At 42.9% G+C, this 21,366-nt stretch overlaps 1 protein-coding gene across 5 annotated transcripts; it reads right to left on the bottom strand.

The window, feature by feature from the left end:
* Positions 1-253: 253 nt before the first annotated feature.
* c16h15orf39 (chromosome 16 C15orf39 homolog) lies at positions 254-20,814 on the bottom strand. 5 transcript variants are annotated; one of them, XM_035395727.1, is made up of 3 exons: positions 20,612-20,814; positions 7,190-10,329; positions 254-3,047 (listed from the first exon to the last, which is right to left on the bottom strand). In XM_035395727.1, the coding sequence occupies exons 2-3, from the start codon at positions 10,287-10,289 to the stop codon at positions 1,912-1,914; spliced, it is 4,236 nt and encodes a 1,411-aa protein (XP_035251618.1). In that variant the 5' UTR covers positions 10,290-10,329; positions 20,612-20,814; the 3' UTR covers positions 254-1,911. The 5 variants fall into 5 exon arrangements, with proteins under 5 accessions (XP_035251618.1, XP_035251623.1, XP_035251620.1 ...); XM_035395732.1 differs by lacking the exon at positions 20,612-20,814 and adding an exon at positions 12,266-12,504; XM_035395729.1 differs by lacking the exon at positions 20,612-20,814 and adding an exon at positions 12,003-12,256.
* Positions 20,815-21,366: the final 552 nt, after the last annotated feature.

Here is a 21,366-nt window from a genome sequence, read left to right as displayed (position 1 = left end):
CCCAAGTGTCTTACATCTCCATAATATATATCATTTTCAACAGGAATGCACGGAATATTTGCAATTTATTCATACATTCATCATATTTATCCAATCTATATGCCTCCTGGGGTAGAGGGTCAGGTATGGGACTACAAACCAAAAAGTTATTTTCACAAAGTTCTCTAAGCTACTCCAAATTAAACACATTTACTCGCTTGCCTCGCATGTTATTATAACCACTAAATATGAACAAATCCACAAATAAACAATATTGCATTTGAACACATTTATTGTACTGAAACATCTTGTTTAGTCAAAATACAACCAATATAAAAATGACACCAAAAAAATTCAGAACCTAAACATTTCAAATTATACACAATAAAAATAAATTACTATGCATTTTGAGATGAAAAGGCACATACAATGGTTTTTTAAAAAATCAACAAATGTGTGTCTCTAGTATGGGGATGTTTTTATCAGCAGTAAAGGGGAATTGTAGAATGAAATCACTCACAAACTTTGACAATAAAACAAGTCTCATTCAGAGTGTTTCCGTTAAAAATTTTTTTCAAACAGCAGATCCACCCTGTCCCGTCTATGTCCCTGTCCCCCCACCCCCCACAAACAAGGAGAGGCAGAGCTCCCTGAGATGACCAAAGCCTTTGACAGAACTGCAACATGGGCTGTTAGTTTTGAGGTCAGACAGGTATATGCACACCCCGTTCAAAGGCATTTCCTCCAATCCGCCCCCTAAAGTCTATTTCCCTGCCTTAGATCTTATGTTTTCATTTTACAAACGAGGTGGAATTAATTTACAATGTGCGTTTAAACTCTACCATGTCAGTCTGGGCATGTTGATGCAATACAAAAACTGTCAGAGTTGCCATTTTCTGGTGTGCTTTCAGCCCAGCTTTCCATGACAAAAAAAAAAAAAGATGAAAGAAAGCAAGTCACACACCATATAATATTCATATCAATATCAGCAATGTCAACCTGGCCCCCAACAACTCCTTGCCAAGAAAATTAACAGATTGCGGAGTATCCGATCTCCCAGAACTTAATCATCTACACCGTATGGCACTGCCACATTGCAGGTGAATGATATGGAACCATTTTGTAAAACAAAAGCTTGGGAATGTTCCAATGTGGCTGAAATATGCAGATTCCAGTGAAAACGCGAAGACTTCTGCAATATAACCCAATTCCAGGTCAGGTCAAAGACTGTCTGTGATGAACCTGAACACATCATCATGCAAAAACTGCTATCTTTCACAGGATATGTGCAATGACGGGTTTGTGGTAAGTCACAGTCAAGACAGTCAAGGGGTTGTTACTGGTCACTGTTCCTGAAGGCACATATCTGCAACTTTCATGGCACAAGAGCAAATACTGTAGCTACCAGGAATGTCCCATGCAGGACTTTTTAAGCTGCTTTCCAAGGGCATCAAAAGTATTCAAAGTAGATTTCACTTGTGTTTTTGGGCCTCATTTCTGTCAGGCTAGTGACATCATTCCTCCAAAAGCCAAATGTTTACTGCTCCGCTTACAGAGAAGGTTACATTGGCAGCAAAATTACTGAGCGCTGGGAGCAAACAGCAATGGCCAAGTGCAGTTAATGTGATGGTTCACATTCTGGGGGTTTTCCCCATTATTTCAGATTCATTGTATGTTTTTTATTCATCCTGGGAGTTTATGTGCAGTCACAGTGAATGATATTGTATAAATTTAGAAGGCCAGGGTGGTATAACTGAACGGTGAGACTTTCATTCACATTTTTACCATAATACATTTGAAAAAGAATGCCTCCACTCACGGGTCTCAAACCAGTACTTCAGAGCACAAAAACACACAAGAGAGCAACAATACACACATAAAAGGATCCCCAAAAGATCAAACACTGCGTGCACACACATACGCACAGTGTCCTCAGTCCTCCACTTTGAGCCATCCCTTCTTGTAATCCATTAGCAGTTCCAGATAGTACTGCCACTCAGGCTCACTGTCATACTTGACCTCGAACACGGTTTTTAGAGGGTTTATGTGTGGTTCGTGGACCCGCACCACCACACCCCGGTACCACACCTCTGACTTGTCATTCTCCTCGTACAGGTGGCGGATCCTCTTGCCCACCAGGTCGGGGTAGCGGTTCTGCATGGCCCGTCGGGCAGTCTGTACGGCGGAACGCAGAACCCACCTCCGCCGGCGCTGGCCGCTGTGGCTGGCTGACGGGTGCGGGAAGTACTTCAGCTGCATGGGGGAATTGCGCACGGGGAGCACCTTGGAGGAGCTGCGTGTGGGCCTCGGAGCCTTGGGGAAGCCCCCTACTCTCAGCCTCCTCCTGGCCTGTATCCTCCGGGCCCCTGTCTGCTCCTTCTGCTCCTCCCCTTCTGCCCCTTCCCTTCCCTGGTGCCCCAGCTGGATGGGCTGTGTGCGATTTAGAAAGGGCTGATATTTAGGGTCTCTCCTGAATGGACCTTTGTTAAACAGGACTTTTCTGAGCTTGAGGATCATCCCAGAGTGGCTCTTTGGAATTGCCTGAGACTTGGTGGTTTCGGAGGGCTGACTCAAGTATGGTGGCAAAGAGGCTCTCTCTGTCTCTGTGTCGCTGTTTCCTGAGGACAGGTCATCAGAGGTCACAGGCCCCCAGGTGCTCTCAGGCTCCTCATTACATCCCTGAGTCACCATGGGGGAGTGCTCCTCCACTTTGATCTTCAGGGGCTCTAGGTTCTCGCTGCAGGGGCTTTGCGACCCCTCCCGTGCCTCTTCCCCACTGAAAGAGTTCACGATGCTCCAGCTTTCTGACTGTACTGCGTACCCGAAATTCTCCCCCAGTAACGGTTTCTCCTTCCCCAAAAACCTTCTTTTTGAGGCAGCCCTCTGCCTGCCTTTCCTTTTGCATTTCCTGAGGCGGGACCCTGTGTTCAGGTCCTTCAGCGGTTTGGGAGGATCTGGAGAGCTTGGCCTGTCGGAGGGGCTCTGGGCAGACATGGCAGTCCTGGAAGCTTCCATCTCCTCTGAACATTCTGTTCTTTCGGTTTTCAGTGGGGTGCTGAACACTAAACCTGAAAGAAAAATCAAAGCAGCTTTTAAAAAAAAAAAAATTGCTCCTTTACCACAACACCAAAACAACCACTGGCTGCTTTCTCTGATGTCACTGGTTCGTGTGTGCTACTCAACAATGCACTATGCCAGAGGTCCTGGAGAGCCACAGGGCCTGCTGGTATTTGTTTTTACTCTGCACTTAACTGATCAATTATAGCAGCTGATTACACAGTTAACTCACCTCACCTGGTTTCTTCAGTCTAAGTGGTTGCTGTATTTAAGGTGAAAACAAAAACCAGCAGACCCTCTGGCTCCCCAGGACCAGGATTGGCCACCCCTGCACTATGCTGTCAACTCTGCATCTGTACCACATGTAACACAGTTTATGTATATTCTGTGCAGCCTTTATGTCAACCGGTTCAGTGGCCCAGATTGGTTCTGCTCCCAAGGACAGTTTATGCAATGTATAGGGGCCTGTAGCACAAAGCAGGATTACGAAGTTAGCTGGATAACTGCATGGAGTAAAACCCAGAACCCTCCCAAATCTTGAAAATGGACCGAAGTAAAAAGAGCTGTTCCGGGCTGTGTACACGCAGTTCAATACAGAACCTGGAATGTTATGTATTGCTCTCGTTTTTACATCTGCAAGCATATGGGTTTAACAAAATATGTAAAAATGAATAGGGCACTTTAATACTGCTGTAGTAACTGTTAGCTAACAATTCCAACTTTGCACACACTAGCTAAGCATATTTTTACTTAATTTACCACTGATGCCCACAGTCCTGCCAGAAGGTGAAAGAAAATGCACCAATCACAACCCTGAATTGCATACTTTTTTAAAAATACGCCACTAAAATGAGTCAGGTGAATACCGGATAAAGATAATCGGTACTGAACTACTGTAAACCTTCAGCTTGTGTAAAGACATGTTTGTGACATCACAAAAAACAACCCATGGCACTTCCACAGCTTTAAAGACAGTGCAAATGCATTATTGTACAGTGCAGTACAAAAATGGCTGAGGAAAGAAACATTCATATATTTTTCCCCAAGCTAAAAGCAAAATAAGATCACATGATGGAAAGTGGTTGAACTTGCGCAGGAAAGAGAAATCAGCAATGGGTTAGATATGACAGAGTCCATTTACCAAGCAGCACATCGGCATTCTGACGCTCAGATTCAGTCTTATATATGGCCTTTCAAAATACTCAAGTCCAGTGTTACTTTTCATTCACCGTTAGAATTACTGCTTACATTACTATCACTTACACCCTTCTCATTGACTTCAGCGGTTGCATGCTGAAGGGGAAACCGCTGGCTTTTTTTGTTTGTTATTTATAGCTGGACAAAGTGTTGCACCAGAAAGACTGCGTCTGAGCTCGAGAACCACACAAGACCCCCAAGCCCACTTTTGTTATCAGTTTAACCTGATCATGCCTGCAAAAGTCTACTCATCTTACTGAGGCTACAGAAGCCCCACTGTAAGCATTAACAAGTGTACCAACTCAAACCACTGAGGGGGTAATGTGCTTCAAGTGTCCACAAAGCCAGAACACTACAATACGTTTGGCATGATGGTGCAGGGAGTGGCAGGGAGTAATATTTCAGTATAAAGTCAACTACAGAGTAACTCATCAATAACTAAATTTAAGCAAAGCAACTGCCCAGATCTGTTGGCCCCTCAGCAGCAAAGAAACACAAGGAAACAGGACAAAAAAGTTCAACAGTTGGAAGGTACAGGGCCAGGTCATCCCACACCACATGAACATCACAACAGAAAACATCAAACTGATTAGGCCAAGTCAGTGCTCCTGAATCAGATGAACACTGATATTAAATCAGCAGTACGTACAAGTAGGTTAAGCAAGTTGATTACTTGGTGGTGATTGAATTCCACCAGCTGTACAAGAATGCAATTCAGTAGCCATTCCGAACTGCAATGGCTGACCATCAGGTTATTCACATAAATTGTGCAGATACAAGAATGAACAGTGAAAGATGTCTAACACAGAATGGCCGATTACAGAAGACTGCCATTCAGAATTGAACTTCATGAGAATAACAGAATGGGCATCTAGCTCGTGTTTAAAAAGCAACATGCTTCACATCAAAAATAAATCTTAGTATTTTCAAGTTTATAAACTTATTTTTTAAATTTTTTTCAACATAAATAAAAAATATGCATTATTATTTTTTGGCTCAATGAACATCTCAAATGCAAGGAAAAGCACAGGGTCTTTAAATCACTTGCATCCTCCAAATATGCCTGCATCTGTAGCACACTCCAACATTTCTCCCTATTAGTCACAGTTTCCTTCTAGGGTACTTCTGCATCAAAAAAAGGAAAAGTTCTCCTTGATAACCACTAAAAGTTAAGCACAATACACATATTTGGAATTATTTGATTTTTTAAATTTTATTTTTAAACGCACACAAAAAAAAAAATCATTGAGCTATTAAATCATTAGCAGTAAACATCCTTGGCAGTACAGGGACATTATAACCTTGGTGTTTAAACAACATCCGTAGGAAGAATTCCCTGACACTAAACCAACCATGGGGCTGAGAAACGCGTATATTTTGCCTGTCCTCCCATTTAGCTTTTTCCTCTGAGTGAGTCTGGCACCCTTTAGTCAGAAATAAAGACTCTGTTGAGGGCCTGAACCAGAAACAGCAGGTAGTGGAAACATCAGAGCAAGAGGCAGGTACCTGAGCTGTCTTTTGGGCACCAGCAGGTGAGGTGGAATCTGGAAGAAATAAATGGGATTTGAAATAAAATAACTGACTAAAAAGTGACTTTGGAAAAAGGAAAAAAACATTCAACTGAAGAGGATGGATGCATAGATTTTAATTTTGGCATTTCACTGATTCTCGGTGCAGTTCAATACCCAAGGTAAACTTAAAGCAAATACCAGCAACACCTTAATACTCAGGAAGAGAAAATCCAACAGACTGCGAGTTTTAGATTTTAATTATAGCAGCACTCAAAATTACTTGTCCACTTTCTAAATGAACAAAATATTTTAATTATTTAAGTGGTTTCCTTCACCTGGTGTATGTATGACACAGTCCAGTAGATTCCTCATTTTATTTTTAGTATTTGAGGTCATAATGGCAACCAGCTTTGCAAACATCAGCCAGAAGTGCAGACATATTTGATGTTTCAGTGAAACCAGGCATCTACCATCAGGACTTCCGTTTGGCAATTCAAAAACCGCAAAACAAGCCTCCAAATGAAACGGTCATCTACTGCGAATCAAAAGGATTCCCCTATAAATATAAAACAAAGATTTACAATAATTCCATGTGCCTTGCTATTAGTTTAGGTGTATTCTCCCGGGTTTACGGAAACCTTGGGCATGGCCGTCAACATTAAAACAGCTCTACAAAAAGGATGCCAAACCTGCAGCTCTGGCAGGGCTGGAAGTGCCCACGTGGCTTTGGAAATATTAGCCAACATCACTACTCAGATACGAGGCCTGTTCTTTTTTTCTTTTCGTCCCCCACTCCCCCACAAGTGGTTACACAACTTACAAACTCAGACTCAAAACTTCAAACTCACTTAAAAAAAAACAACTCCACCCAACCCATGTGGATTATGAAATATCAGCTTCACCTGACCCATGTAAATGAGGAAATTAATCAGTACTAGCACTAACTACCAATCTTGTGATTGGGGAAAGGGAACTTTGCGACAGCCCTTCCACTTGGGCCCTATATCCTCCTTGCCTCCATGTACAGAATATCACGATGCAGTGCAGTGAGTGAGCCTGTCCTTTACCTCATATGAAGAGGAAATATTCACTTCTGCTTTAGGCTATTTAAAATAAAAGGAGAACCCAAAGAAAGGTCAGCTTTACAGAGGATGTGGTCTGGTTAGCTACACTAAATATTTTCAGCCTCAAGACTTTTCTAATTGTGCATTAAAACTTCTTTGCAGACTGTCTTATTGTACATTGCTTATATGTTTAAAAACGTGTCTCATCCATCCTTCAGCATGTTGTATCCTCATTCTCAATGGCATAGATAGTTTCAGTGATATGATCTGAACAATAATACTCAAGACAGCCCATATCTGTGCTGCTTGAAGCAAATGCAACACTGCTTCTGTGGAGGCAACAGACGCACGTTATCTTGAGGTGTGATTATGCTTGCTCACCTAGGCGCTTGCTGACGCAGGCATGGTAGTAGAGGTTGAGCACATCGGGGTAAATGTCTGGCAGGTGTTTGAGGGACAGGAGCCTCCTGAGCTTGGAGGAGCATGTACGCCTCTGGAGTTGCGTGAGGTGGCGCTCCTCAGACAGCGTGGTGGGGCGCAGCTCCACATGGTGCTCCTGGAGCACCCGATCGATGAGTGCCCCGAGGACCTGCGGGAATAAGTACTCCTTCACCACCAGCATGGGGATGAAGAGCGCCCCCGCCCGGATGACATGCGGGAAGGGGCACTGCCGGTTTGCGGCGTAGTCCTCCAGCTGGCCCGCAACCTGGGAGAGTGCGGCAGCTGTGTCCCTGCACCTGAGCCACGGCTCCTTTGCCCCCGCACCCAGCAGGCCAGTAACCGGCACAGCCTTTGTGGGAGAGGAGGCGGCCTCTAAATTGGCCAGCCAGGCCTGCAGCTCCTGTTCTGGGGCCCGGGAGACAGAGGCGGAGATGAGCCGGAAGAGAGACTGGTGGATCTCCATGAAGCGGTGGCGGGCCTGTCTGTTGGCATCTCCGGGTGGCTTCGGCTCGGGGGTGGGCTGGGGACATTCAGGCAAGTGAGACAGTGCAGGGGGGCTAAGAACATCTGGTACGACGACCTTAAAAGCAGACCGGTTCAGACACTGGGGAGGTATCTGTTGGAACACTTTTGTTTCTTGGGGCACGGGACTTGGTGTCACAGGTTTCGAAGAAGGCGCCACCAGGACAGAGTGCTCACCATTACGATTGAGAGAGAGGGTTCTCATGACTACATGCCTGTTGGCAGTGTCCGCCCCACATCCTGTGGAGCTCAGCTGATCCATGGACGTTTGGACCTCAGAAGCAAACATGTTGAATTCTCCCCTTTTCACTCGTAGGTCAAGCACGCTGTCAGACGAGCTTGTTACTTTCTCTGCCTCCTCTTCCTTGAACTTGGTCTCTTTGAAGCCTTGGTGCTCCCCTTCACATCTGATTTCATCAGACTTTAATGAAAAATCTGTCTCGCCAAGGGTGACTTTCTCAGTTTTTATCTGGTGAGGTTCCAGCAAGTGGACAGGGTTAGCCTCAGGAGAAGGATGTGAACAGACCCTCAGTGAAGCTTTGTGTCTCAGTTCATCCAGCCCTAGTGGAGAGTCTCTCTCGTTAAATGCCTTCGTATTCTGAACGCCATTTTGCGGTGGTAGCATTCCAGATGCTTGAAGGTAGGCCTTGTAAGGAGCTAAGCTAAAAACTTTGTTGATGACGGGCATGGGAGGTGACGGTGGACTGTGCAGCCTCTCTCCCTGTCTTTGGTCGGATCTCTTCTCTTCTTGTGGTCTGCAGGGAGCCTGCGCTTCATACACATACTCACTTTTGTCCATTTGCCCCATGTCAAGCACCTCAGCAGCAACTGGTTCGTTAGGGGCGCTTGCATTTTCCTTGTGCTTTTTGCTGGTTGGTACCTGTGCACACTGGGATGAGGTGCGTTCCACACTGCTGCAGTGGAGAGCAGGCCCAGCGCCTGCCACTGCTCCTCCCTCGTGGTGGTCCACACTGCACTGAGGAGCTGCTGCTTTGAGGCCTGACTGCTCATCTTCCAAACTGTGATGCCCAAGTATTTTGCGCTTTCCCACAGACATGTGATCCGAGCCCCTGTAGTCGGAGAGCGACTGCTGTACGGGGTTGAAGGCTCCAGGACTGAGCGGCCTCTTGCACAGCTCCCTCGGAGAACTGGTCACCCACGCTCCTTGCGAAGAGTAATCTACAGGCCGGTCCGCGTGTCTGACCAGCAGGGGGGCACCAGGCCCTTCAGCAAAAGCTCTCTTCTGGCCCGTCATGCCTGCATGCGCCCTGTACATCTGAAAATGTGAAAGGTCACGGTTTCTGGGAAACAAAGGGTTCATGGTGGTCGCAGGACAGGAGGCTGAAAAGTCACTCAGAGAAGGCTGAGGCCCCAGGCAGGGACCCAAAGGGTTGGGAGAAACCTGCTTACTCACAGTGGGTGGAGGGTCTGCCGCCAGATTCCTGCTGGAGCTTTTGTATGGCGAAGGGTTTTCAAGCTCCATGTTCCCCTGAGAATAGTAAAACACAGGACGCTGTGGCAGCTGCGTGTACCTGGGAGCGGGAGGAGGGCGATCTGGGTATATTTTAGGTGTAATCCCAGGGTGTGTGAGGGCCATCTGCTGCACCTCCTCGTAAGTGCAGGAGGGTGGTGGGGGCAGGCTGTGGTACACCTTGGAGGGAAACTGTAAACGGTGAAATAAGTCAGAGGAGGGGCTTAAAGGTGAGCGGGCGGTGCTGGTATAAGGGAAATTCCCATAATTTGCTTCCATGAAAGAAGGAAACCTCATAGGCCTGGCTGGTCTCATGGCATGGTACCCTTCTGGTGTGGTCTCTCTCAGGGGGAATCGGACGGAGCTCTGCTCCAGCTGCAACAACGCTTCACGCTCTTTTCTTTGTAGGAGAGACAGGGGCCCATAGTGTAACATCCACTCCTCATTGTAGGCATTTGGGTGCACTCTGGGCGCACCACGTTCCATGCTGTAGCAGGGTCCCGACGTGCAGCCATGCTCAGTGCAGCAGGGGTTGTGTCCATATATGGGCTTAGGGATGGCTAGACCCACGGGGCTCCCTCTTGATGGGGAAACAGTGGCCCCTCCTACACCAAGCTTTCTCACAGCCGTCGGAGCATGGATCCCAGGAGCACTGGGACCCTGGTTTTCTGGAACTCTGTCGTAATATGATGACTGCTGATTGGCCGCCAGGTCACGTGTGGCCGAGTGAGGACTGCCCTCCACACAGTGGGCCATGTTCTCTGGCCTGTGAGTGATCTGACCGCTCAACGGCCGGCCAGCACCAGTGGGGTGAACGATGGGGCTCCTTTGCAGACAGGCACCAGGGGGACTCCAGTGTGGGGAAAGGTCGGTCCTGTCTGGCCCACTGAGACAGTAGGAGAAGTATGTGCCGCTGTAGTTTACAGGTTCCTCATGGGAGTAGCCAGGCATGTCACCCGATTTGGCGCCCAACGTCGTCTCCAGCCTGGGCAACTTGGCGTGAGCCACTGGGTCCATGAAGCGTGGTGTTGGCTTGCTGCTCATCATCACCTCCTGAGTTTGTGGCAGTCAAAAGACACCACAGAATCTGAAACAATTTTAAAAAAGGTGCATGTTAAAAAATCTGCAGTATATACATTAAAAACCAGTTGTTCCAACCCGACCACAAATCATCAGTACAAAAGAACAGATGACATCAACTGGCCTGATTGTTTCATGGGTTTATGGGCACAAAGCAGCAGAGACCATTCTCCATTAATCCACAACATTGTAGCTTGCAGCTCTTAGATATCTCTGGGTTGCATTAACTGCCATTGCCAATGCAAAGACAACTTTCTGCAGAAAGCAGGGAAATTCTCATCAAATTCATATCGCCCTGAAATACATGCATTACATTACATTACAGGCATTTAGCAGACGCTCTTATCCAGAGCGACTTACACAACTTTTACATAGCACTTTACATTGTATCCATTTATACAGCTGGATATACACTGAAGCAATGCAGGTTAAGTACCTTGCTCAAGGGTAAAACGGCAGTGTCCTTACCCGGGAATCGAACCTGCGACCTTTCGGTTACAAGCGCAGTTCCTTACCCACTGTGCCACACTCACATGCTGCTACATGCAGTAAATTTGAAACTTAAATATCAATATTATACAGAATATCAGAAACTTAATAATTAATGCTGACCACACAACTTGCTGTTCACATGAACACTGGAACATTGAAGTCAAGAAAGAACAAGTCAGTTTGGTATGCAATATTCACCATCTGTGGATTAGGTTACACTTCCTCTGCTGGCAGGACTGCTGCACCCTCTGTCCTCTCATATAGCCTACTATCCACTAAGAACTTCAACTATACACCAGTTTCATATACCTACTACCCACAAACCTAATAAATGACTACAGAAAAGAACTTAGAGACATTCTCTAAGGCAGAGGAAACTCCAAGGGAGGTTCTGAGACACACAAGTTCACAAAGAAACATTTAATAGAAGAAAAAAAAAACACTAAAAGCTGAATTTCCTGTGAGAAAGTTCCTTCCCCTTTGACAAAGATCATGAGGTCTGAGTTGACAGTGATAGTTTCACAAGCCCCAATCACAGCTCACCCCTGAACTGATGTGCCTTTAATGTTCCTCCACATCAGGCAGATCCCTCAATCCAATCCCACTGGTGAGACCAGGATGGGGGGGACTAGCAGCTACGAGGTATTGTGGTAGGCTCTACTTAGTTTACAGTCATATCCAAAATAAGTTGGGTAAAATGTGGAACCAACTGCAGTCCTCCTGCAGTTTACTTGTCCATCTCTGCAGGACAAGTGTGTTACAGTAGATCAGTAGTAGACTAGTTGTAGTGAGTGGTGTCAATTTTTGCCACTTCACAGTCCAGCCATCTCAGCAAACTGTAGAAAAAGGCATCCGCCATTGAGCAAGATGTAAAGGGCTGAGAGGGAGGGCACACTGCATGTAGGCATTGTACTCAAGACATTCTTTCTTCACTGCAGTTTTTCCATAACACCTTTTGCAGAAGGATTCATGCAGACACATGAATTACAACTGTTACCCTTTCACTTAAGTCCACATTAACTGCAGTGCATTGGCGTGAAACTGGACTCTGGATAGAGTCTGTTTTCCCTCACCTTCAAATTTAGTCTTGCCATCCAAGATCAAATTCCCCTACCACCTACAACAAACCAGACAGTGAATACAGGTAATTCTTAAACAAACAGTACCTCAAAAAATGAACATACATACCGTAAACATGAGTCAACATCCAGTTCATCACATTTCATGTCTCTTGCAAAAGATTTGTACACCAAGTATCAATTCCTCAGCCAAGGATACCACCCCAGTTGCACCTTTGCCTGCTACTTAAATCCTTTCTGCATTGTCCGTGCATCACGAAGAGCACCCAGACACCACATTTATATGTCTGCACAGAGCGCTTCAGGTGCCCCTGACATTTAGCATTTGGCAAATGTTGAAAATGACGCAAAAGGTGGGCTGAGCAGCCATACCCTGAGATCTGACAGCAGACAGACCAGGCGGTTGCTTCCTCTTCAGGACTTTCGGTTTGTAGGCGACATGAAGCCAAATTTAGGCCACAGCAGCACTATCTGGAGGGTTCACATCCTCATCAGTTTGGCTGCACACTCTCTCTCTCCAGCCCACGTACATTGCTGAATATCCTGTTGACAATTTCTCAGCGAGGGTGAAAAAATACCCACTAAAGAGAGATGTGATATGGTTTCCTGTGGGCTGGAAGATAAGGTGGAGCTTGTGGTTGGTGGCACGTGACAATCTGAGAGAAACTACAGAATCATACAAGAGCACAAACCCAACATGCGACCGCTCAGGTGTTTGCGGCAGTTAGCCAAACATATTCTAGCATCTTCGGCACACACACACTGCAAGTCTCATTTCTCACACCTCTTGTGTGGTACTACCCAAACACTGGAGTCCCTCTGTTGACCATCTGAGGTAAGGAAGTGAGAAGTGGGCTAAGCTGCACACTGACATTAGGTGGTTTCACGTTTTTGGCCGAAATCTACACAGCCAATATAATGCTTTAGGCATATTCTGTTCCATATAGCTGGGCAGGGGTGACTCCGCTTTGCTAATATTACAATCCCCTCACAGCCAGCTCTGAATGTTGAGCACAGTATCTCAATAGTGAGTAAACACAAATGGCAGGTACATTATTAACCACTGAACACATATATAAACACTGATGATATATGAGTATACACTCAGCAATGCCTTTTATCATAAGCAATTTTTTTCTTAAGAACCATAACAGTGACACATCAGTATTTGGGGAATGCAAATGAAAAAACAAAGAGTGTAACCCCAAAAATGCAGTTGTCAACCAGCTGCTAAGTGAAGTCTATGCATTGATGTCTAACAATAGCTCAGATGTACTTTTGTGTCTTCAAAGTTTCTATAGGGGGTGTAGCATTTCCACTTTCCTTATAGTGTGGTGTATAGGCTACTTCCTGCACAGAGAAAATTTACAAAGCAACCTTAATATATTATAGGATATCACAATTGCATCGTGAACTGAACATACAGCCACAATCAATAAATATTTAAACAAAAAATGAGTATGTACCTATAATTTTAACATCTTTTGCCAATCAACATTCTTCACAATTACTGCCATAATCAGAGTTCTGGTTTTGAAAACAAAATGGAAGCTCCTTAGGAAACATTAACTTTTGCATATAGGGCCTACATACACCTTCCTGAAGACGCTGAATAAGGCATCTAATCATTAACTACAAATCAATGTCTGTCTGTCAGACAAGGAAATAGGTCAACACATACTGCAGTTTGGACTACTGCAAAATGCCCATTCAAGCCAAAATGACACCACAGTGTTACTGGTTACTGCTGTTTTACATCTGAAATTAGAGGCACCTAATTTCCACCTCCTGGAATTTGGACTGAGGGTTTTTTTTGGCATGGGCATTCCCCTCCCCCACCACTTTTTTCCACCAATGGGTGGGGGAATAATTTAAAAAGTAATTTACCGAAAAAGAAGCAAACAAAAACTTATAAACTTAAATATTCCCGGACATGCAAATTCAAGCATTCCACATTTATTGGGAGCTTAGTAAACAAATGCACCACTAGCCCAATACCGAGTGTATGTTGCTGAACATTCATTTTGTTGCAAATTCGTGTCTCTTTTTCTTTAAAAACAGTATGTGCAGTAAAGGTGTTCAGCCAACAGGTGGGGCCCTACAGCAACAAAATTATAAATTTGCTTTTAACAAAAATACTGTAATACTATGGCTCCTATGTTGTCTTTGGGGCACATTCTACCATCTGGAATTTTCTCCTTTCTGGCACTGATTTCCTTGAGGGTTTAGACCACGCTACCTAATCAATCTGGCTACTAGATATTTTTCTGAGAAAGGAAATGCCTTTCAAAGAGCAATCTTTGAGTCTACTTAAATAAATCTCTAAATTAATTCAACTACACAAAAGAGTAATTACTTGGTGCAGTACTTCACGGGTAATGTGCGTCCTTGTTGTAACTTCCAAAAATGTAACACAGTATCGTGCTTTTTGCTGCATGACCAGTAAGTTGTGTAGAACACTGTGAGCATGTGTGGCGAGCGGGGGGGGGGGGGGGGGGGCCGCAGGCTATACAAACAGATTCACTAGCCTAAAAGCCAAGTCTTCTATACTCGGTTCAGGGGGTGGACCAGAGGCAACAGCCTGAGCAGGCTGAGCAGGCTGAACTGCCAGGTGGGCAGCGGCTTCCACCTTCCACCTGCAGAAGCTGTTGGGAAGCTGCTGTAGCAGCTAAATCATAAAAGAACAGACTGTCACATTTAATTTGCCTTTTAAAAAAACATTTACATCCATATCAGGTGATACGAATATGAATTACAGTTCTTTTATACACCAATTTCATTCAACCTTCAGTTCAGTCTTGCCTTCAGCAAGTGAAATGCATGTTCGATTACATTCAGGTCAGGTGATTGAACTGGCCAGTCAAGAGCATTATACTTTTTGGCCGTCCAATAGCTTTTTAGACATTTATTTGGATCTGAGCAGATAACTGTACATTTCAGAATTAATTTTGCTCCTCACACCAATGAAGACAACTCGGCCAGTGCCAGTAGCAGCCATACATGCCCAAGCAAACACTACACTATCATGTTTCACAGATGATGGGGGGGTGCTGTGGATCATGAACATTTCCTTTATTTCTCCACACGTTCATCTTTCCTTCACTTTGGTACAGATTAGTATTCATCTAAAAATTTTCTTCAGAAATCTAGTTTTTTAATGCATTTTTAGCAAACTCTAACCTGGCCGTTCTGTTCTTGAAGGTTAGCACTATATAGCTATAGCCTCTATAATGGAGAGTTGTTGATCTGCTGGACAGTTGAAAAGGTTTTTTCTTCACAATTGAATGTATGCATTTGGCATCTACTACAATGGTCTACTGTGGTGTAACAATTCCGTTTCTACTGTTGAGCTCGACAGTGCATTTTTACTTCCAAACAATGTATGAAATGTTTTGCATCTATTTATTCAGTGATTTTTCAGCCTCATGATGGTCTCATTTACTAGAAGTGACACTCATTTGGCCCACATAATGACACAACAGCAACACACTCCAAATTACACAACAAGAACCAACTCTAGACCTATTGTTAGCTTTCTTGTGCAGGAACTAATGATGTAAAGATACACCGCTCACCAAGAAACAGCAGAGCAGACAATTTTCCCATCAGTTTTGCTTCCCTAAAATGGGAGGAAGAGACTGTATAAAAATGGCTGCAATTCCTACATGGATCATCCAATATGGATGTAAATACCATCAAATTAATGCTGACAGTCTGCACTTTAACATCATATTCAGCATTCCATTTCAAATCCAATATGCTGGAATACAGCGCCAAAACATCACAAATCTTGTCATTGCCCCAATACTTTTCCATTTAATTGTATGAGTCAGATGAGAGCAACTCAATTCTCCTGTCGGGTATGGCAACTTTTACAGAAAACTGCTGTATATCTTCTCCATTTGTTCAACTTCCTCTTACCTATTCAACTTTGTTTTTAACCAACATTTGTCACACAAGCCATGCATTAAATCTGTTTTTTTAATTTGTGAGCTTGCAGTTTAAATTTATTTCCCCTTGGCTTTCTCCATGGAAGTATTTTAGATCATCAGATGGTATGGAGAATAAATAAATAGTTTCCTATAACTAGCTAATCTGTTGTACACAAAAGATCTATCTGCGTTAAAGGTTCTTTAGAGGATGGCAGTCCAAGTTTGAAAAATCATGATCTAGTGTTTGGTTAATTTCCCCTTCTAATATTATTCTGACAGTAGTTAAAATAAGTGAGAGTTAAAGATCGACTATATATTTGCTATTGTTCTGCTACGATAAACCAAATATTACATTACATTACAGGCATTTGGCAGACGCTCTTATCCAGAGCGACGTACAACAAAGTGTATAACCATAGATTCAAAATAATATTTCAACAAATACATTTTTAGTATCAAATTAGTAAAAAATAGTATCAAAGCTCATTTGAAAGAAAAAAGGTAATAAAAGATGAACACAACCTTAGGTTCTTGGAAAATCATATATTGTTTGTATTGGAGACATGAATGTGAAGAAATCTCACAACTGATCTCAGGGTCAATGGAGTTTTGCATCTGGTCTGGAAGTGTGTGGGTTTCCATGGGTGCTAGAATGAACTGGGGTCCTTCTTGGGTTGTGGTTATATCTTCCAGCCTGCAGATGTAAGGTCTGTCACCAGCTCTCCATGACCCTCTAAAAGGGTAATAATACTGACAAATGACTTGGGGTTATGTGATTATATGATATGTTTTGTTATCAGTACAGTTTGACACATGGTGCTAAATTACTATTTTCGCGGCCATAAATAAATTTAATGGGAGATTAATGCACAAGGAAAGCTATGTCTAACCACTCACATTGTGAGCCACTGGTTTGCATTGGCAATGATGAGGCCACTGGTTTGCATTGGCAATGATGATAGTACTGTGCATGTGGACAGACAATAACTTAATAAGCTTGGAAATATGTGCCACGTTGCTATCAACTGTATTACTTGGCTTTTGCAAAAGGTTCATAAACATTTGTCTCCTGTGAAGCCGGGTAGATTGTTATGTGTTGTGGTGGAATGAAAATGGAAGATTACTGCGTCTGACAAATTGTCCATTTTGTCAATTTGTTGTACTGTAAAATCCTAAATTGCTTCAAATTCTAATGGCATTGTTCTTTATTTTGTATGGGGACATGACATTCTTGGGATAGTCGCACATTGTTGACTGGTTATATTGTTAAAGGCAGAATATGCAGGATGTTTTACTTGAAAATATTATAAAATAACCAAGGCATATCTATGACGCACTGGGAATCTATGTCTTAGTTTCACCAAATTCCTGCACCTTTTACCTGTATTTGTTATTCTAAAATGTGTTCAGGACATTTCTGGGTGTGGTGCTTTTTTCTGTGGGGAGGCATGGCCGTGGCTACAGAGCCTGTGGTTTGGGATCAGATTCCAAAAGTGTTTGTTGCTCGTTAGCTGTTGCAATGACGGATCCTAAGAAGCCTAGATACAGCAAAGCAAAAAGACAAGCTGACAAAGCTCACTCAATAATCAGAGTCAACCTTGGAATTGCTTTTCCTTGGTGGCGTCAGCTGAAGTTCGCCAAGGGGATGAAAAGAGATACAGAGCTGGAGTGTTTGTTGTTGGACCTATAAGTAATGTTGCTTTTAGACTGTATCTAATTCTGTTCTCCCATCAAGATGTATTCCCCCTGCTATGGGCACTGCTGTTACTGTTCAGTTGCAACTTAGCTAGTTTGGTATTTCACCAGTATCTATTTCAATCGGGAACTGAACTGATACAGTACGCATGCAATACTACTACATGTAGCCAACTTCACTAACAAAGCTAACAAAGTTGCAAACAAAGACTCTGATCCTCATCAGGGTTCACTGATCATAAAACACAGCAAACCTGCCTAGACATTGGCAGTTCACCAGCATTTATTTCAATCATTAATTTCTAACTCTATAAGAGTCTCATGAATACAACAATGTAATATTCCATTACATTTTACTTCGCAGCAGCATTATCCAAAGTGACTCACAATAACTGCATACTGAAGGACATTGGAACAACTAGAGAACGCGGGTCAGATAAGGTAGCTACAATTTGCATAAAGTACCAGTTATCCATAGCCACAAACATATGTTATATTCCAGAAAATAAAATGGAAATATTTCAATAGGAAATGGATAACTATGAAAAAGCCTATAGCCTGCTAATGTTACTTATTCCACACACCATTCCGTGTTTGCATCCTAGTTGTAACTAAATGTCCAGAATAGCTATACTGAATGAGGAAAAACACTAAATAGCTGCACTACAAAGTAGCTACCATATAGTGTTCTCACACACAAAGGGGTGCACTCAGTATAAAGATTGTTATAACACTGCCAAATTACCATCTAAATTGAATCATTCATGTTGCTAAAAATGCTATTTTTAATATTCAATGACCACTTCACCTCTTCGCTTGACATTTTGTTTGTAGCACTTAAGGGTGCCTCCTCAACAGGGGTGTGGGTGGGGTTGAAGACAGAGGAGGAAAATTCTACACTACAAAGAGTGTAGAAGGGCCACAAAACAAACATACATAGTATGCCTTTAGCACTTCTCTCTAACAACACTGCTATTAAACCACGCCTCCCATATATGGTGGCTAGCTAGCTATAAAATTAAGCCGCTTTATTTTCGAATCCATAATTACAGTAATGACCAGCCATTATGCTGATGTTCTGAAATATTATCAGTTTCATGGACCATTCTTTATTATGCACTAGAGTTATTATGGTACATTTCACCTCCAGTTCACGGACATAAGAGTTAAACCTACCATCTTGCTTGTGACTGCTGCAGTATATTACAATGTGAATGTTAGCTGTTACCTAGGACATAGATGTTCTCCCAGTAACTGTAGTGGGTAATCTACAGTAGTTGAGATGTTGGCTTAGTTGCAACAGTTTTATTAGAGTAATTTCAAGGCATGGTCCACATCAAACAGGTCAATTGATATAGGTACCTGAAGTGAACAACAAAGCAAGATTCTCTTACACTCAAGAGGCAGATCAAGTCTACATATTTTCTTTTAAGAATTAAGGTCACTATCAAATACTGATTGTCGAACCCATCCTAAGAAAATACATTGTTATTTTTATTATGCAAATAAACTTGTTTAGTTTGCATTCTTCAATGCACAACACTGTATTGTTAGTATTTTGACCAGTTGTCATTTTCTGCAAATCAATGTTCTGAATTAGAGCCTAGTATTTTTTATTTGGAATTAAAATCCTATGTGGTCAATAGCTCATGAAAGAATACCAAGTTTAATTTTACACACACACACACACACACACACACACACACACACACACACACACACACACACACACACACACACACACACACACACACACACACACACACACACACACACACACACACACACACACACACACACACACACACACACACACACACACACACACACACACACACACACACACACACACACACACACACACCATAATCTGTGAAACTGAAAATTTGATGTGGTCACAATTTTTTCAAGAGCTGATGTGAAGCATAACTGTATTTACCAAATCACATTAAGCCTTTTTTTTTTTTTTTTTTTTTTTAAACACGCACATCATTTTTACTTCAATGTTGAACTAAAAGCTATCGCCAAGATTGTCTCCTTAAAAACCAGCTGTTGTATAAGATGAATTCATTTATAAAAAATGCCAGTACAAACTTTTTTTAAAAAGGAGATTTTTGTCTTAAATTGTCATGTTTTCCATAAATTGGCGCGAGCTCAATATGAACACCAAGTACATACTGAAGTAGTAGACCACATGATCCCCTTTGCATTTATGCTCTCTAAAGTTCCAGATTCAAATTAAAACATCTAAACTTACAAGCATTGGTATTCATAATAAACCGGCTTGTAGTCAGTCGATAATGCAAATTCAGCGAAATGACCAACTTAACCTGACCACACTGACAGTAGCCTAGTAGCGTCTGGAATGTTTTAGAGCTGGCATTTCGGTTTGCGACATATCTAACATTAACCCTTTAAAGTGTGAGATCACATGTGATTAGAATGTCCTAACATTCTGATGCTGCTGCAACATTTACTATTGGTAATCGAAAGTAGCGTACTTGATTTCTAGAACACAGACTTTTGTTTATGACTGCATAGCCGCCGTGCATATTTAGGAAGCCAAACAAGATATCTGGTTATGCTAAAATGCGCCAGTTCGTGGCACGAGTTGTTAGGTGAACGCCGCAAAAAGCAACATTAGGTTAAAAGGGGCAGATTAACTTTCTAACGATATAGTCTATAGCTCGCCAGCGGACACATCACCGCAAACATTTCGTCTTCCACATAATAACTAGCTGACATTTATCGTCAACAAGAAAACTAAACATGTTGTTACTCATCCGGTGTTTGGTACGCTGTAATTGTGTTCCTGAACAAGAAACGTTCATTTCTGTGATTCATCACACGTGGTCATGAAAAAAGGTGACTAGCCAATGCCACCACTAAATTAAGTATAGGCTACTATCTATTTTATTAACGTTAGTGAGCTAGCGACTGACCTACACACCACGAAAACTCAAATTTAGTAATATTATTCACTTACGGTCTCGTTGCCCAGACTGTTGGTACAGAAACAAATTGCAAAGTACTTTTTATTTACAGCAGCAATGCAAACTGACGTTTTTCTACAAAAAAAGCAACAACTTACCTTAATAGTACTGTCGCAAATTCCAAATCGTATAGTTTTGAGGCATCCATCACATGCATCGCCTGGAATATCGTGCGCTGATGCTACAAGTTTGATAACCAATGATGAGTGAGTGTGCTCTTTGCTGTCGATACCTCATCGAGAAGGCTACAGTAGGCTACTTTACACATCAGCGTTCAACGCGGTGTGGTCAAAGGAATCCCTATGTGTCTCTCCGAGGGTTTGCCCGGAAGGACTGAATGCAAGATCAGCCAATAGAAAACTAAATAAACGGGACGGCCTCTTTCATCAATCAAGAGGCGGAGACTAATAAACGATGCATGCAATTTCTCTTAAATCCATTTCGAATTTAGCCCAGCACATCTGTGTCTTCACTTCGCTTACATGGGTTTTGGTTTTAAGTCAATTTATCCAAAGGCGGGATAACTTTTCCGGACTGCATAGCCCATTAACAAATCACGGCAAATTAACTTTTCATTGGAATAGTAGAAAGGCAGTAGGTTAAATCAGCAATAGGCTACCTGTGGTTTTGTTTAACCCTCCTATTATGTTTGGGGTCAAATTGACCCCATTCAATGTTTACTGTCTCTAAAAATATGGTTACTATATTTTTTTCAGCTAGATATTTCATGACTTTTCCTAACTTTATGGGGAAAACATGGCAAACATGAAATTAACTGAAAAAAGTATTTTCAATGTCCTGTACACATGTTGCCACGAGATCTCTTATCATTCTCGCAACATGGGGGCGGGGG

The sequence above is a fragment of the Anguilla anguilla genome, chromosome 16 (genome assembly GCF_013347855.1).
Source record: "Anguilla anguilla isolate fAngAng1 chromosome 16, fAngAng1.pri, whole genome shotgun sequence".
NCBI classification, from domain to species: domain Eukaryota; kingdom Metazoa; phylum Chordata; class Actinopteri; order Anguilliformes; family Anguillidae; genus Anguilla; species Anguilla anguilla.
The sequence above is the reverse complement of the archived record's forward strand: the minus strand, read 5'-3'. Positions and strand labels throughout refer to the sequence as shown.

Excerpts from the sequence above, each read along its gene's own strand:
- c16h15orf39 (XM_035395727.1), bottom strand. The coding sequence starts at position 10,289 with ATGATGAGCAGCAAGCCAACACCACGCTTCATGGACCCAGTGGCTCAC. Across the intron at positions 3,048-7,189 it reads CTGCGTCAGCAAGCGCCTAG|GTTTAGTGTTCAGCACCCCA; the intron begins GTGAGCAAGCAT and ends TTTTTCTTTCAG.